We start from the raw sequence: 15843 nt of genomic DNA on the forward strand, positions 1-15843 counted from the left end.
GTTCACGCAAAAAAATTACGCTATTTGCCCATACTTTGGCGCTAGACGCGTCTAACGGCAAAGTATAAATATGGCGTTAGTTTTGCGCCGAATTTGCGTCGAAAAAAACGACGCTAATTCGGCGCAAACGGAGTATAAATACGGGCCTTAATTTACTTGTAAGTACCTAGGAAAGTGTACTAAATGTGCCCAGGGCCTGTAACTTAAATGCTACTAGTGGGTCTGCAGCACTGGTTGTGCCACCCACATATGTAGCCCCTTAACCATGTCTCAGGCCTGCCATTACAAGGCCTGTGTGTGCAGTTTCACTGCCACTTCGACTTGGCATTCAAGCGAAGCCTTAACCTCCCCTTTTTCTACACGTACGTCACCACTAGGGTAGGTCCAGGTAACCCATAGGGCAGGGTGCTATGTAGGAAAAAGGCAGGACATGCACATTTCTGTTTTACATGTCCTGGTAGTGAAAAAACTCACAAAGGGCACATATGCTGGAGATGGTGAGATTCCGGCCTGCAAGTTGGCCTGATATCAGGATATACCTCCCATAAGGGTCTGTCAGTTCCCTTGTCTTCTGAAATGGGACCCTGGGTTGGATTCAAATCAGGACCTCCCTGGCGAATGCAGAGTATGTGGTGGTGTATATCTGTCCCCGCCATCTCTTGCGTACGGGTCTCTCTCCAGAGCAGTGAGGTAAGTCTCCTGCAAGAGTGCGATGTGGGTTCCCCACCTCTTTAAATATATATGTACCTTGTACCATTTTGCCATGCTTTTCAAGCCTCTGATGTTACATGGGACAAAGCTGGCAGTTAAGGGGGCTGCCATTGCAAGAAGGGGAAGGGGAAACCAGGAACCTCCACCCTCAGGAATAGGCCCTGGGGAAGGTAAGTAGTTTCAACCCATCATAGAGAGGGAGTGACAATGGAGGCAGGAATAGTCCCAGTCATAGTCCCTGTAAAATAATCAACAATAATCCCACAACTCCCCCACCCCAGGACAAGAAGTGCAATCACCCCCGTCCAAACTAGCAAACAAAATGCAACTTTCACACATTTTCCATATGCACAACTCAGCCCCACAGGGTTGGGAGTCCAACTGGTCACTTCCCGGCTCGCTGCTCGCCACCCAGGAAACTTGAGGAGGAGGATATTGAATACCAATCTCACCCTATCAATCATTACTCACTGTTTTAGCTCCCACACGGCTTTTAAGCAGGCACTTTTACCCCACGCTGTGCAATCATATCACAATTCATGTAGTGTTTTTAAATAAGTTTGTCTGCTGTACCTCTAATGTTCCAGCAGACAAAGCTATCAGTTAAGGGGGCTGCCATTGCAAGAAGCGGAAGGGGAAACCAGGAGCCTTCACCCTCAGGAAGAGGCCCAGGGGAAGGTAAATAGTTTCATCCAGTCATACAAAGGGAGTGACAATGGAGGCAGGAATAGTCCCAGTCATAGTCCCTGTAAAATAAACAACAATTATCCCACAACTCCCCTACCCTAGGACAAGAAGTGAAATCACCCCCGTCCAAACTAGCAAACAAAATGCAACTTTCACACATTTTCCATATGCACAACTCAACCCAACGGGTGTTGGGAATCCAACTAGTCGCTTCCCGGCTCGCTGCTCACCACCCAGGAAACTGGAGAAGAAGGATATTGAATATCAATCTCACCCTATCGATCATTACTCACTGTTTTAGCTCCCACATGGCTTTGAAACAGACACTTTTCCCCCAAGCTTTGCAATCGTATCACAATTCATGTAGTGGCTTTAAATAAGTTTGTCTGCCAACGGTGACCTGTGGAAGAAAAACATCAGAACTACTGGAGGAGAGTGAGGCAAACTCTGAGTCAGGGATGTCTAAGTCATTGTAACTAAACTCAGAGGCTGGTGCCGAGCCCGCCACACTGATGGCCGCTACCACCTCCACCGCTCTCTGGCATTCCTGCAGTGCCTGGGAACAGGACAGGATTGCTTTCATGCTGGTTTTAGGCCTCCTTCTTGAAAGTTGTTTGGTGCTACGCCCATCCTCAACAACCAGACTGCCTTCTCACTGAGGGAGGTGCTCAATCCATTCCCAGAGCTAGGGTGGGAAGTTGAAGAACTGCAATGTGTAGTCATAGGTCACCCAGAGTCGGGCCGTGGCAAGCATAGCATACTTGACACCCAAGCCCCTTAGTTTCCATTTAACCTTGTCAAAAGAGGCCCTCTGCCACCACACCTCCTTTGTAAAGTTAGAGAAGATCATGATGTCTCCTTTGGCTCTTGCTTTAGATAGGATGTGATCCTGATCTTTGAAATGCAAGACCTTGGCTACTACAGGACGGGGGTCCCACATATGGCAGTGGAGGTCGGTAGGGTACTCAGTGGGCACATTCGAGTGCATAAAAGGGGGAGAGGCCCTCTGGCCCTATTTCAGTGTGTAACCATGTTTCCAGGAAGGCAGTCATGTTGGTGCCTGATCCCTCAATGCGTTCTGGCAGGCCAACAATTTGAAGGTTGTTTCTCCTTGCCCTGTACTCTGTGTCCTCCGCCCACAGCTCAAGTGGTTTTACTCTGTTCTCCATGCCAGTGATTCGACCCTACATAGCAGTCATCTCAGGGTTCAGATCTTCCAAGGTTCTCTCAGTAGTGGTAACTCTCTCTGCGAGCCATCTATAGTCATCTCTCAGTAGTCCCAGGTTGGTGACTACAGCGTCCATCTTGAACTCAAGTGCTTCACCTGTCGCAGATAAGGCCTGAAGGATGGTATTCAGTGTTCCTGTGCTATTCCCCTCATTCAAGTAACGCCCCATCACTGCCACAGCTGCCGGCGTGGCAGGAGTGACATTATCTAGAGACTCGCTGGGGTCACCACTTTCTTTATGTCTTGAGTATTTAACCATTGTGGTGTGGCCTACAGTCAGAAGGCCAGTACGATCTCTGTTGCTCTTGGTGGGGAGGTGCCGTCAGTTAATTAGCACCCTATGCCGTCCACCGGGAAAGAGAAAGTTAAGTTGGCATCTATGTACCCCCGCTGCACAGTGGGTAGGCTCTCAATAAATGCCTTGAATATCCAGAAGGGTGCCCCCAAGAATGCAGGATGTCAAAGCGCCCATCGATTTCAAAGTTAGCGATGGAAGCAGAACGGGGGGAGCCCCCACCTTCACTGTAAAATCGAAGATTAGCCCCAGGGTGGGCAGCTCACTCGTCACTCAGGATATTACCATGTAGCAATGGGACAGCTGCACCAGCACCCGCAGGACTGAAAGTGGAGGCCAATAATCAAGGAAGTGTTAGTTCAAGCTCCCCGCCCATCTTTCCTTTAACATACTGTACCAGTGCCAGCTCTCGATGGGGAGAGGGGAGGCAGCAATTTCCTTCCCCTATTTGGACATATGAATTCAGCATCCTAATACCCAATGCTGCTGCAGTCCCATTAATCGTGGATCATTCCGTGGGGTCACGCCTGGGGAATATTAAAAAACCTCCCTCTTGCCTCCCGCTTCACACTGTGACTGCACCTGCGATCTCTAGCACCCGCCTCGCAGTCCACCGCAGCAGCAAGCCCTCCTTGCCTTAGCTGCCGGATCAGGAGCAGCTGCCTCCCCTGCCCCTGCAGTCAGTAGCCCTGATAATGCGCGGCAGGAGAACATCACCATGCAGGTCTTTTCCCTCAGTCCAGGAGCCTCTTCAGCAGGGAGCTCGCTAGCAGCACACTTCAGCCTGCTGGCTCCCCAGGTCTGCATTGCCACAGGCCGTGCTACACTCCTGGGCTGCGCCAAGCAACAGATGCTGCCCTTGCTGCAGTCCAGCTCTTGGGGTCCTTCTGCAAGCACCCACTGGGTATATGAGATTGCACAGACTCAGCCACTCATCATTGGATCATGTTGAGACCCTCCGCATGCTGCCATTTTGTAGGGGGGGGGATGGTGCGCCACGGAGGTCTCAGTCATGTTGCCTCCATGTGCTGCGCATTGTGCCCTGTTCCCACTTTGGCCACTTGGGGGCACTACGATCCTCACCCCCTCTTGCCAGTATGTGGGTTGATATCATTGCAAAGCAGTCAGGATGGGCCTGGATGGCGGAGCGTGGCCAGGGAGCTCTACTTCCACGCATCCTACTCCATTGACGGTTAGCCACGCCCCCCATCAGTACTATAACATAACAAAATAAACCAGTTTGCCATACAGAAACTGCATTGTCATTTTCCACTTTATCTTGTAATGGTGAAAGCATATACATACAAACTACAATACAGAAATAAAAAAACAAGGCCTGAGCTGCATCAGCATTCATTTGTTAAGGCTTTGGTATTTTCATAGCCATGACAGATAATGCTAATCTTTTTTGTGGTGTACAGTCCTTCCCCTGCATGTAACGATGAGTAACCACTGGTGCTGTTAATAGAAAGACCAAACAGTGGATCAGCAAATAGTGTTACTATAAAATGAATTGTCTGTGCTCTGTGTCTCACAGCGTTGTGTTTTAACTAGCTGAAAACTGCGGTGCAGCAAAGTGGGAAATTGCTTTTGAATGCTGTGAAAGAAACTGGGGGCAAAGCCGATGGTTCGGTTGCGAGGAATGAGGGGAGGGTATAAAAATTATTTAATGTTTAATGTGTGTTCTTAACTCAGAACTTGTATCCAGAGGTGGTCTATTTTGCATCTAATGCTCCTTTTCACAGAACTAACATCTCCAAGTTAAAAAACATAATAAAAATAAGTTGCAATGCACTTACCAGTAGAACACCAAGAGTATAGAACAGAAGGTGACCTGGTACAATGTAAAGTTATAAGTAGTAATCTGACTGACACAGTTTTCCAGAATTATCACAGCTATGACATTTCTAGACTATTGTGAGAATTTCTCAACCATATAGGAGGACAGGCCACACATCCATCACTGGAGGAAGTGATAAATCCTTCATAGAATGCAGCAGTGCATTTCCCTCCCTCATGGGCAAAGTTTGGTTGAGGAACTTCCACTGTTAGATTTTCTTCCTAATGCATTACTACCTCCAGAAATCTTAAGATTTTCCATTACCACCTAACTCGAAGGGCATTAGGACCTTTCTGACATCTTGATTTCCTGTCTCTGGCCATATGCCTCTTGTGTTTAAATTCCAGCAATGAACCACCTATAGAAGTTAAAGATGTTTGAAACATTTTTAAATGTTGAGGCTGAAAATGACACACACTTTCGGCCGGCCATGTTTAATAATAATGTAAACATCTGGGCCATGATTTAAAAAATGGTGGAATGTAGAATCCGCACCTTTGAGTTTATGATGGTCTTATTTAGTGTAACCAGGTGGCAAATGACAGAAACACGGACTCCTATAGCTCTGCTCCTGGCTTGCCAACCTCTGCCAGACCTACTGGCAAATCAGCAGCCATCTAAGGCGACTGATTGCCACCAAGTCTTCAAAGTTAATTCTGTGAAACACTGCCAGTTAGAGAGTGGCAGACTTTGATGGAAAGATATGCATGATATCACCTAAGGCGCACCAATGCAGAATGTTAAGGAGATTACGTATGCGGGCACTGTGTCCAGGAGTGTCCCCAAATAGAGCAGATCTCCCTGTGCTGCTAGTTAGAACGCAGATCTGTGGCAGGCTGCTGCCATTAGTGGACCACCACTTTTCTTCCATGAATCTGTAATACTTTACAAAATGTCAATAATTAGTCTGGTAAACAAAATGAAAACCTTCTCTGAGCAAATCTTTACTTCGTCTGATGCATTTTGAACACATTGAAAGTTCAACATCATTCCACCTGCAAATGTTCGAACAGTAGTGATGTGACTCAGTTACAAAAGAAAGTGCATTCATCTCATTTGGACTGGCTCATTTTCAAGATGTTAATGCAGATAACAGTGAAAAGCATAAGAAAAAATATACATTTACTTACACAGAAAAATAGTAAAAACACCCAAACTAGAGCTTTCAAATCACTCTTTGATGACCAGCTCGCCGTTTCAAATCTCTATCACATAGATAGAGTTCTGTTATAAGATCAAAGCTGTATAATTCAGTGAAATGTCACATTCGAATTATACCACAAACTGCAAAAAAGATTCAGGATCCCAAAACTGTTGCAGTATTTTCGAAATTTCTGCAAGAAGTTTAGAAATGCTCCTATGTTATCAGGGATGAGACGAGGGCATTTATGTAATATATAAATAGATAGAAACATAGATTATTTTTTGTTGTTGAAGGCTTTGACAAAGTTTTTAGGTGCATCCTATATTTATTTACAGAATAAGTACAGTCGCTATGTTGGTTTCAAAACCATGGATCTAAATCTTCATTGTAGTCCCTGGAGGCATGTTACTAGCGATCAATCACTGATGGAGTATCGTGAGGAATCACCAAACAATATTGAAAAAAATCTTGAACTAGTTGGCACACCATGGAACCATGTTTAAACACTGTGAACGATTTTGTAGGATGTATTTCATTGTAGGCTTAAAGTATGTTTTGTATAGCTTGACATTGTGTTCTTGTTTCAGGATTGTTATTCATGGTGAATCCCTTCTCAGTGCCATTGTTCCCAACTCAGCAGCCATCTTCAATTTTAGGGAGGCCTTTGGATTGTCTGAAGAGCAGGTGAGCTTGACATCATTCCCGATATCTTTTTTTAACCTTCCACTTCTTGCATCTGAACGCATCGGTCTGTTCATTGAAAATAAAACATCTGTGTTTGCACTCCAAATGGAGAAACATCCAATCTGGTGAAAGGATTGTTCCTGTTGGCCTAGACTGTAGCCTTATCTTGGAGTAGGTGACAACTGTCGTTATCCTCTGTAGTTCAAATATGGCGAAGGAAGATGGACAACAAACCACCAAATCTCCAGGTGTAGAAGTGACTTTCTGCACAGAAACCACAGGGCTCATCCAAAGTCACACATGTAGCCCATCAATATTCGCTGCTAAGTATCTAAGGGAAGAGAAAGGAGAGAAAACTACAGAACCTAAACAGTTCACCTGAACCCTATTTACTTCTTTTTGTTCATGTTGATTCATTTGGGCCCCCCTTATGTCATGGGTATGAAAGAGTAAGTCAGGGATAGCAGCTGTTTCCAATGGTTACCCTAGAACATTGCGTGTGAATGTGATAAGGAATCATGTGATAAAGCTCACCAGCCTCACCGGAAGACTGATACCCGTCATATCCAGCCTGCTTCAATCAACCAATCAATCACACGAGGGTCACAGAGGTGGATGGTTGCTTTGATGAATATCAGAATATCAGTGGCAAAAATATTGTGCTACAAAAATACTGTAGCCTGAATATTAACTACAAAAATATCACAAAGGCAAGTACGTATAGATAAGTAGAGATTTCCTTTTCTTAAATCTACATCGTCATAACCTGATGATGCATATATCACCAAGGTACATATATGTGCTGTTAAGAATACTACATGTGTATTTACTTACATATCCTTACCCTCTCACTATTTTGGTAGTTGATATTTTGGCTACAGCAGTTTTATCGTGCGATACTTAAAAGTAGGTTATCCAGTAGTACACAGCCAGTTTTGGGTGGAGATGCAACATTGGAATAAACTGTAGAAGGAAGGATTGTGGGGGGGGGGGGGGGGGAATCCTAAGTGAGGTTCTAATGGGAAGCAACTGGTAATATCCACATTTTCAATAAATGAATACTGAGTATATTTTTCAGTCAGTATGTGTTACCACCAGTGGCGTAGCGTGGGGGGCGCAGGGGGGGCCGGCCGCACCGGGCGCAACATCTTGGAAGAGACTCGAGTGCTAAAATCCACGGGTTAGGGGGCGCAAATTACTTGCCTTGCCCCGGGTTAGGGGGCGCAAATTACTTGCCTTGCCCCGGGTGCTGACAACCCACGCTACGCCACTGGTTACCACAGGAAATGCTCCATCTTTGCACATTTAAAAGGAGTTCAGGCATTCCAAGCTGACAGAGATAGTTCATTATGAAAGAACGGTCCAAACCCATATATCCTCTTTCCCAGCTGTTTGTCTGTTCTTACTTCCCTGAGGGGAATACGCTTTACTCCCCAACGACAGAACACGAATCTCTTCCCTTCTGTGATTCTTCAATTATTTTTCCATCGTTGTACGTTCAGACAGAAAGTAGGAGGATATGAAATGAGTGGAGGTCTTAGACAATTGAGGCCTGTTCTGTACTCGCATCTAGGCTATCAAATATGGAATTTGGTCTCGTGTGTGCAGCTGATGGGATCATGTAAGAGAGCACATATTTGTTGCACACTCTTATGTTAAAAGTTGTGATGGTCATTGGCAATATATGCGAAAATATGCTGAGATATTCAATTTTGTAGACAAAAGCTCAAATCTGGTGGAATAACCTAAGGAATCTGTCTAAAAGACAGTGAAAGTGTATATGAATGATTCTCAATGTAATGACAAATAAATTCTAAAAAAGCATAATGCACAGGCGAAACATATTTATTAATTAACAATATTCATGATTGTGTAGAAGATAAATTATATAAAATCTGTTGTGCAACGACTTCTCTCCCACACATTTCCCTCACCATTGTGCATCCTGTTGTTAATATGTCTATTCCCCTCAGAAACATCTCTTGCAAACGTCCATGTGTCACCTGTGACTCTCTTTGCATATTTTAGGTCCCACAAGAACCCACATGCTTAGCACATTGCCATAGGGCACAGGAGTATGCCAACATTGGATGAATGAATATTTCTGATTTGGCAGATTCCCTGGAAACACTGATTGTGCAAGTGCCCACTGATCAGCCCAGCTGTAACTCACCCGCGCTGCCATTTTAATACACTTCTACTTCCGCCTGTGCCCTCAATGTCACGGCTAAAGCAGGGGCTGCACCTCTGCTTCTTGCATCACTATTTCTGTGAAATCAAGAAGGAACAGAAGATATTCAGTAATGTTTTTAAATTTCCAAAATTGGTGGGGACATTTTCAAAATTTTCAAAATCTGCAGGGGTCCAATAAATCTAAATTATCTACAGAAAACCAGTTCGCCAGTGGCCTGTCTCTCAGAAACGGTTTCTTCTTATTTGTATTAATCCAAAATAGAAGGCAAATGTAATGCGTTAGGAAATGACAGCTTCTTTGGGTCTGCGTGTTCCATGGCAATTCTTCTTCTTTCCCTGAAATGTGCAAAATTAAGGTGGATGGCCTTAACATAAAAAACAGCTGCCCAGTAAGCGACCTCTATGTGTAGAAGAAGGAAAGGAAGGGCGTTATAGTGGCATTTCACAGAGCTAATCTTTAGTACTGCTCTTGACTCTCCGTGGACTGGTCTTGAATTCTTCAACATTGTGAAATCACAGTTGAAGGAATAAGTGACACAATAGCCTCGATGCAGGGTGCAAAGTTAACACACAGCTGGTGCCTTTGATTTAGTGTTGAAGAAGGTAAGGAGAAACAGCGTTGTCATTCAGAAATCAGCTGACAGAAAACAATCTGCTAGGTGGCTGAGACTCTGCAGACATTCATTTGTAAACGAATGCACAGAAGCTTGTAAAAGCCTAGATTACGAGGTGGGTGGAGTTGAATATCTGTGTGGGATTCAACTCTGCACAATTGTAAGTGGGCTGTGTCCCGGAACTTGGACCTTCCGGGTGCGGGAACACCACACACAATATTACCCACCAGAAAATCTTTCTGGAAGTATTGTTAAAAGTTAGGAATGGGCTTCAGTTCAATTCAGCCCCAGACACTCCTTACTCACAGCTGCTGGGCAACACCCTCACTTTACCTTTGCCCCTCCCCAACCCCACCACTCCCTCCCAGACACCACGCCTGCCACGGCCTTCTTTCACATGAATACAACCTGCTCAGAGTGTGTGGTAAATGTGTGTGTTAAACTCACTGAATGGGGAAATCCATGCTGGACTCCATAGAGTAAAACCAAGTTCCCACAGTTTTTCCCCACTGCATGGGGTTTAGTTTGTAGTAGGGGTTTTATGTACCGAGATAACGAATGGAAGTGGAAACCCCAGCCAACCAAAATCTCTACAAATATAGAAGAACAGGCTGATCACCTACCCAGAACCATTCAGGTCACAGGTGTGAATCACAGCAGGTCCGATTCAGACTTTTATTTTTCTCAGATATAAAAAATGAGTCCCATTAAGTGCGTACCAATAACATCTATGATTTAAGATGTGTGTTCTATCTAAGTAGTCAGTGTTATTTAATATGATGTGATGCGCCTGATTTTCTAAACAAATGTTACAGGAAGCTCAAAAAAGGATTGCAGTTTGATCCATGCATACAGAGCGTATTTTTTCATAATGTTATATATCTAAATTGTGTTGTGAAGTTATGTAAGATACAAAGTGTATCAAATGGGTAGGTTATGTTATGTTAAGTTATGTTAAAAGGATGTTTTGAGCACACGATTAGCCAGGGATGTCTTGGCACTGGCTCTGCTCAAGAAAAAGGATCAAACCACGAGTTACAGAAAAGCCAAGTATTTAACTCCTGAAGGACCTAATGTGAGGAGGGAGACAGTTCCACATTTTAGCAGTGCCTGTTATGGAACTTCTTCCTCACAAGGTCACCTGCTTGAACCTGGGAACCATTATTTTGTTGGCACTGGAAGAGCACAGCTTTCTGCTGGGCTCACACCACTTAAAGGCCTCCTTCAAGAACTCAGGGCCGGAGTCGCGCAGTGCCTTGAAGGCAATGCCTTGAACTGGTGTGCTGTTATTTTCTAAAAGTGTGACTTGAGTTTGCACGAGCTGGTGTTGCTATCTTTTTTGTACAAAGTTGTATCTGTGATGTGACGTTGTGAAAGATACCTAAGTGTTGGAAATGGCCTCTCTGAAGGGTCACCCCAAAACTTTTTGCCTTCCTCCTCTTCTTTTTCTGACCTCATTTTTACTGGCTTTGGGACTCTGGACAATTTTCCACTGCTAACCAGTGCTAAAGAGCATGTACTCTCTCCCCAGAAACATGGTAACATTGGCTCATACCCAATTGGCATATTTGATTCACTTGTAAGTCCCTATAAAAGCGCACTACATGTGCCCACGGCCTGTACATTAAATGCTATTAGTGGGCCTGCAGCACTGATTGTGTCACCCACATAAGTAGCCCCTTAACCATGTCTCAGGCCTGCCATTTCAAGGCCTTTGTGTGCAGTTTCACTGCCACTTCCACTTGGCATTTAAAAGTACTTTCCAAGCCTTAAACTCCCCTTTTTCTACATATAAGTCACCCCTAAGGTAGGCCATAGGTAACACATAGGGCAGGGTGCTATGTAGGTAAAAGACAGGACATGTACATATGTGTTTTATATATCCTTGTAGTGAAAAACTCCTACATTAGCTTTCCGCCACTGTGAGGCATGCTCCTTTCACAGACTAGCATTAGGACTGCCCTCACATACTTTTTAGTGATAGATTCTGAAAGGGGTAACCAGGTCATATTTAGCATTGCCAGAATAGTAATAGAAAACCCTGCTTATTGGTGAGGTTGGAATTTATATTACTATTTTAGAAATGCCATTTTTAGAAAGTGAGCATTTCTTTGTACTCAAAAACATCTATGCCTTACAGCCTGTCTCCAATCAATGTCTGGTCTGTGCTGGTTGACAGCTCCCTTGTGCATTTCACCCAGACAACCACACACACAGGACACTCAGGCCCTCATTATAACCCTGGCAGTCGTTGACTGCCAGGGCTATCGGGGCGGTAGTACTGCCAACAGGCTGGCGGTACTAGCAGCCTTATCACAACCGTGGTGCTTCCGCCACGGTCATACCACCGGGACCGGCGGTATACCGCCATGGCGGTCTCGGCGGTCGTAATCCACCAGGGCAGCGCTGCCCTGGGGATTTCAACTCCCCTTACCGACAGCCTTTCCATGGTGGTAGATACCACCATGGAAAGGCTGGCGGTAAGGAGACTCGGGTTGTCCCCGGGGGCTCCTGCACTGCCCATGCACTTGGCATGAGCAGTGCAGAGGCCCCCAGGCACAGCCCCATTGCGCATTTCACTGCCCGAATTTCGGGCAGTGAAATGCGCGACGGGTGCTACTGCACCCGCTGCACATCAGCATTGCCGCCGGCTCTATTACGAGCCAGCTGCAATGCTGATGTGACTTTTCCGTTAACACTGTTACCATCCGCTGGCCCAGCGGAAAAGTCGAAATAGGGAGCCAGATATACCGCCAGCACTGGCGGTATTCTGGCGCCCGCAGCCTCGGCGGTCTTTACAAAAGACCGCCGAGGTTGTAATGAGGCCCTCGGTCTCATCTGCATTCATCTGGATATTGAATGGATCTTCCTGGGCTGGAAGGGTGGAGGGCCTGACACTTACATTTCAAAGGCTAGTGGCCTGCCCTCACACAATGGGCTGCCAAACCCCCTACTGGGACCCTGGCAGAGAGAACTGTACTGAAAGGGGAACATGTCCACTTCAAAACCACATTTTGAAGTCTTCCCCACTTCAAAGGCATTTTTGGGTATATAAACTGGGTCTCTGACCCCACCAAGGCAGACACTTCTGGACCTGAGCCTGCAACCTGTCAAGAGGAACTGCTTGGCTGCCCAAAAGACTCATCTGGACTGCTTTTCTGAGAAGGACTGCTGCCCTGCTGCCTTGCTGGCCTCTGACTTTGCTGAGAAGTGCTCTCCAAGGGACTGCATTGAGCTTGCCTCCTGTTTTCTGAAGTCTCAGGGTCAAAAAGACTTCATCTCTTCAGGAAATCCCTTGTGCGCCGAACATCGAAGCACAGCCTGCCGGAAATGACACACAGCCTGCCTTGCGACCGAGAAATCGCCACACAGCTGAACCGGAACAACGCAGCCCGACTTCCCTAGTGGAAAATCAACGCAGCGCCTGCCTTGTAACTGAAATTTCGACACAGCACCCCACCGGATCGACGCACAGCCGAACCGGAATGATGCAGCCGATTCCCTGAGAGGAAAATTGACGCTGCGCCTTCCGTGAGACAGAAAATTCGACGCATCGCCCTACTGGATAAATGCAACGCCTGTGTCTTCTTCCAGCGTGTCCAGGATTTCCCCACATCGTCCCTGGGCATCAAAAACATCCCCCCATTGCAGTGAGGAACCAAGACTGCGTGCCGAAAAATGACGCAATCCCCTTGCAGCGTGGAAAAAAATGGCGCATCATCTGTGCCGCGTTGGAAAATCCGACGCACACCATATTTTTCCAAGCATATCCTCCTCTGCGGTCTCCGTGCGTGTTATTTTTTTACGCAAACAAGGTACTTTGTGTAACCACGGAACAACTGTTGATTTCTAAGATTTAAGACTCTTTTGAAACTTACCAAATTTCTATTTCAACTTGTGCTTATTGAATCTTTATAGCATTTACCTTATTTTAATCAGATAAATATTATCTATTTTTTAATCCTGTATGGCATATTTCTGTGGTGTTTTCACTGTGTTACTGTATGATTTATTGCACAAATACTTTACACATTGCCTTCTAAGTTAAGCCTGACTGCTCAGTACCAAGCTACCAGATGGTGGGCACAGGATAATTTGGATTGCGTGCGACTTACCCTGACTAGGATTGTGGTCCCTATTTGGACAAGGGTGCATACCTCTGCCAACTAGAGACCCCATTTCTAACAACAAGCCTACTACATGGTTTGATGCCATTTTCTAAAAGTGTGATGTGTGTTTGACGTACATTTTGGCCACTGTATTGTAGCCTTGTGTTAGTCATTCAAGTGCTTATATCGAGGCATCTTAACAACGTGTCTCGTGTGCTTGACTTTTCAGGCTCTGGCAGTCAGTGACCACTTCTCGGTGGAGATGGAGCTGAAAACAAACACTGGAATCCTGGACAAGATCAAATCGCATGCACCAAAAAAGAACAAAAAGAGCAAAAAACGCAGGACGGCATCGTAGAGACAATGCTTCCTCTTGTGACTAATGCAATTAACATGGCAATTAATTATGTATCGAGCTGTCCAGACAGTTGAATCCCATATCACCCACAAAAACATGACAAGTTCAAAAACTCATCATAAAATAACCCCCATTTGACCCATCACTGTGTTCATATGTTATTGTGAAAGGGGAAGATGTACGATACCAATACCACCTCTGTACCTATGAACAGGAATTTTGATGTCTGGTATTGTCTATAAACAGTGACAGTCCAAATTGTGGTTAAAGGAACAGGGCACAAGGCTGACGCACATGTGTGAATGGTTTGTCGCTGTTTACAATTAGAATAATTTTGTTGCATTTATTAAAAATTCAGGATTATCTATGCCAACGGATCCTCTCCAGCTGGATTATAGTAAACTGGATTACGGCTCACGGCTCACTCTGAGGCTAAACTTGTAGATAGACTCTCCTTTTCACCAAACTGAAAAAACAACCATTGTTGGTTGGCACAATAGTGAACGTAAGCCTTGGATATATCAATGACCTATATCAGTGTTTCCCAACCTTCTGACTTCTGTGGACCCCCACTTTATCAGTACTCGAACCCATGGACCCCCACTGAATAATTATTGGAATACGGGGACCGTTCCCACCACCCCACAATGAGTCATTACTGAAAGCTGGGGACATAGGGCCTCATTATGACCCTGGCGGTAGAGAACCGCCAGGGCCAACGGGGGCGGGAGCACCGCCGACAGGCCGGCGGTGCTCCCTTGGGCATTCTGACCGTGGCGCTTTGGCCGCAGTCAGAACGGGAAAACCGGCGGTCTCCCGCCGGTTTTCCACTGCCCCTAAGAATCCTCCAAGGCGGCGCAGCTTGCTGCGCCGCCGAGGGGATTCTGACAATCCTTACCGCCATCCTGTTCCTGGCGGCTCGCCCGCCAGGAACAGGATGGCGGTAAGGATTGTCGTGGGGCCCCTGGGGGCCCCTGCAGTGCCCATGCCAATGGCATGGGCACTGCAGGGGCCCCCGTAAGAGGGCCCCACTTTGTATTTCACTGTCTGCGTAGCAGACAGTGAAATACGCGACGGGTGCAGTAGCACCCGTCGCACCTTCCCACTCCGCCGGCTCGATTACGAGCCGGCATCCTCGTGGGAAGGGAGTTTTTCCCTGGGCTGGCGGGCGGTCTTTTGGAGACCACCCGCCAGCCCAGGGAAAAACTCATAATACCCTCCGCGGTCTTCTGACCGCGGAGCGGTATTATGGAGGGCGGCATCCTGGCGGGCGGCCTCCGCCGCCCGCCAGGGTCGTAATGAGGCCCATAATCTGCTAATATTATTCAATTTTCTAAGCTGTCACGGACCCCCTGAGTCGGTTTATGGCATGGACAAAGTGGGCAATTGTCCAGGGCCCCCACCTTACAAGGGCCCCCTAGGAAAATGAACTTTCTCTTTATGTGACTTTCCTCTATTCTATTTCCCTATATAAACATCTCCGTCTCTCTACCTACCATTACCTAACTCTGTCTCTCATAACCAGTCTCTCGTGATAATATTTGGGGTCCAGGTAAAAAATATTTTTACTCTTTCGTGTAATCCTTCGAAAATTAAACACATAATTTAGAATTGTTTGACATCATGTGGGATTGAATTATCTGGAAATGGATAATAAAATTAAAAATTGTTCCTTACAGGGGCCTTCAAAATATGTTTAGCCTGGGCCCCTTGAAAGACTTAAGATGACACTGGTATGATGGTCTATCCAGTGTAGTAACTTAGAAGGCTGCAAAACTGTGTCTCATATTCAGCCTGATTAAATACTAGCCTGTCTCTATCAAGCTCAAGAATTCCCTGGCTCCTTGTGCAAGCAAGGGTTCTTTTAAATTCTTTGACTTTCTTACTGATGACTAAAAGGGACAGCGCCATTATAACCAAGAGAATACTGGGCAATAGCATCCCTCACTCTATAGTTGCTCAATGCAAGCTGGCCTGTTA

At 45.9% G+C, this 15843-nt stretch overlaps 1 protein-coding gene across 1 annotated transcript in view; it reads left to right on the forward strand.

Annotated features, from left to right (window-relative positions):
* Nucleotides 1-14005, forward strand: part of DNASE1L3 (deoxyribonuclease 1L3) — a 136748-nt gene extending 122743 nt beyond the window's left edge. The window contains exons 7-8 of the mRNA XM_069206562.1: nucleotides 6493-6589; nucleotides 13735-14005. Of these exons, the coding sequence (XP_069062663.1) occupies nucleotides 6493-6589; nucleotides 13735-13863 (226 nt within the window). The 3' untranslated portion in view covers nucleotides 13864-14005. The remainder of the gene's footprint in view (nucleotides 1-6492; nucleotides 6590-13734) is intronic.
* Nucleotides 14006-15843: the final 1838 nt, after the last annotated feature.

This window comes from Pleurodeles waltl, chromosome 9 (genome assembly GCF_031143425.1).
Source record: "Pleurodeles waltl isolate 20211129_DDA chromosome 9, aPleWal1.hap1.20221129, whole genome shotgun sequence".
Taxonomy (NCBI): domain Eukaryota; kingdom Metazoa; phylum Chordata; class Amphibia; order Caudata; family Salamandridae; genus Pleurodeles; species Pleurodeles waltl.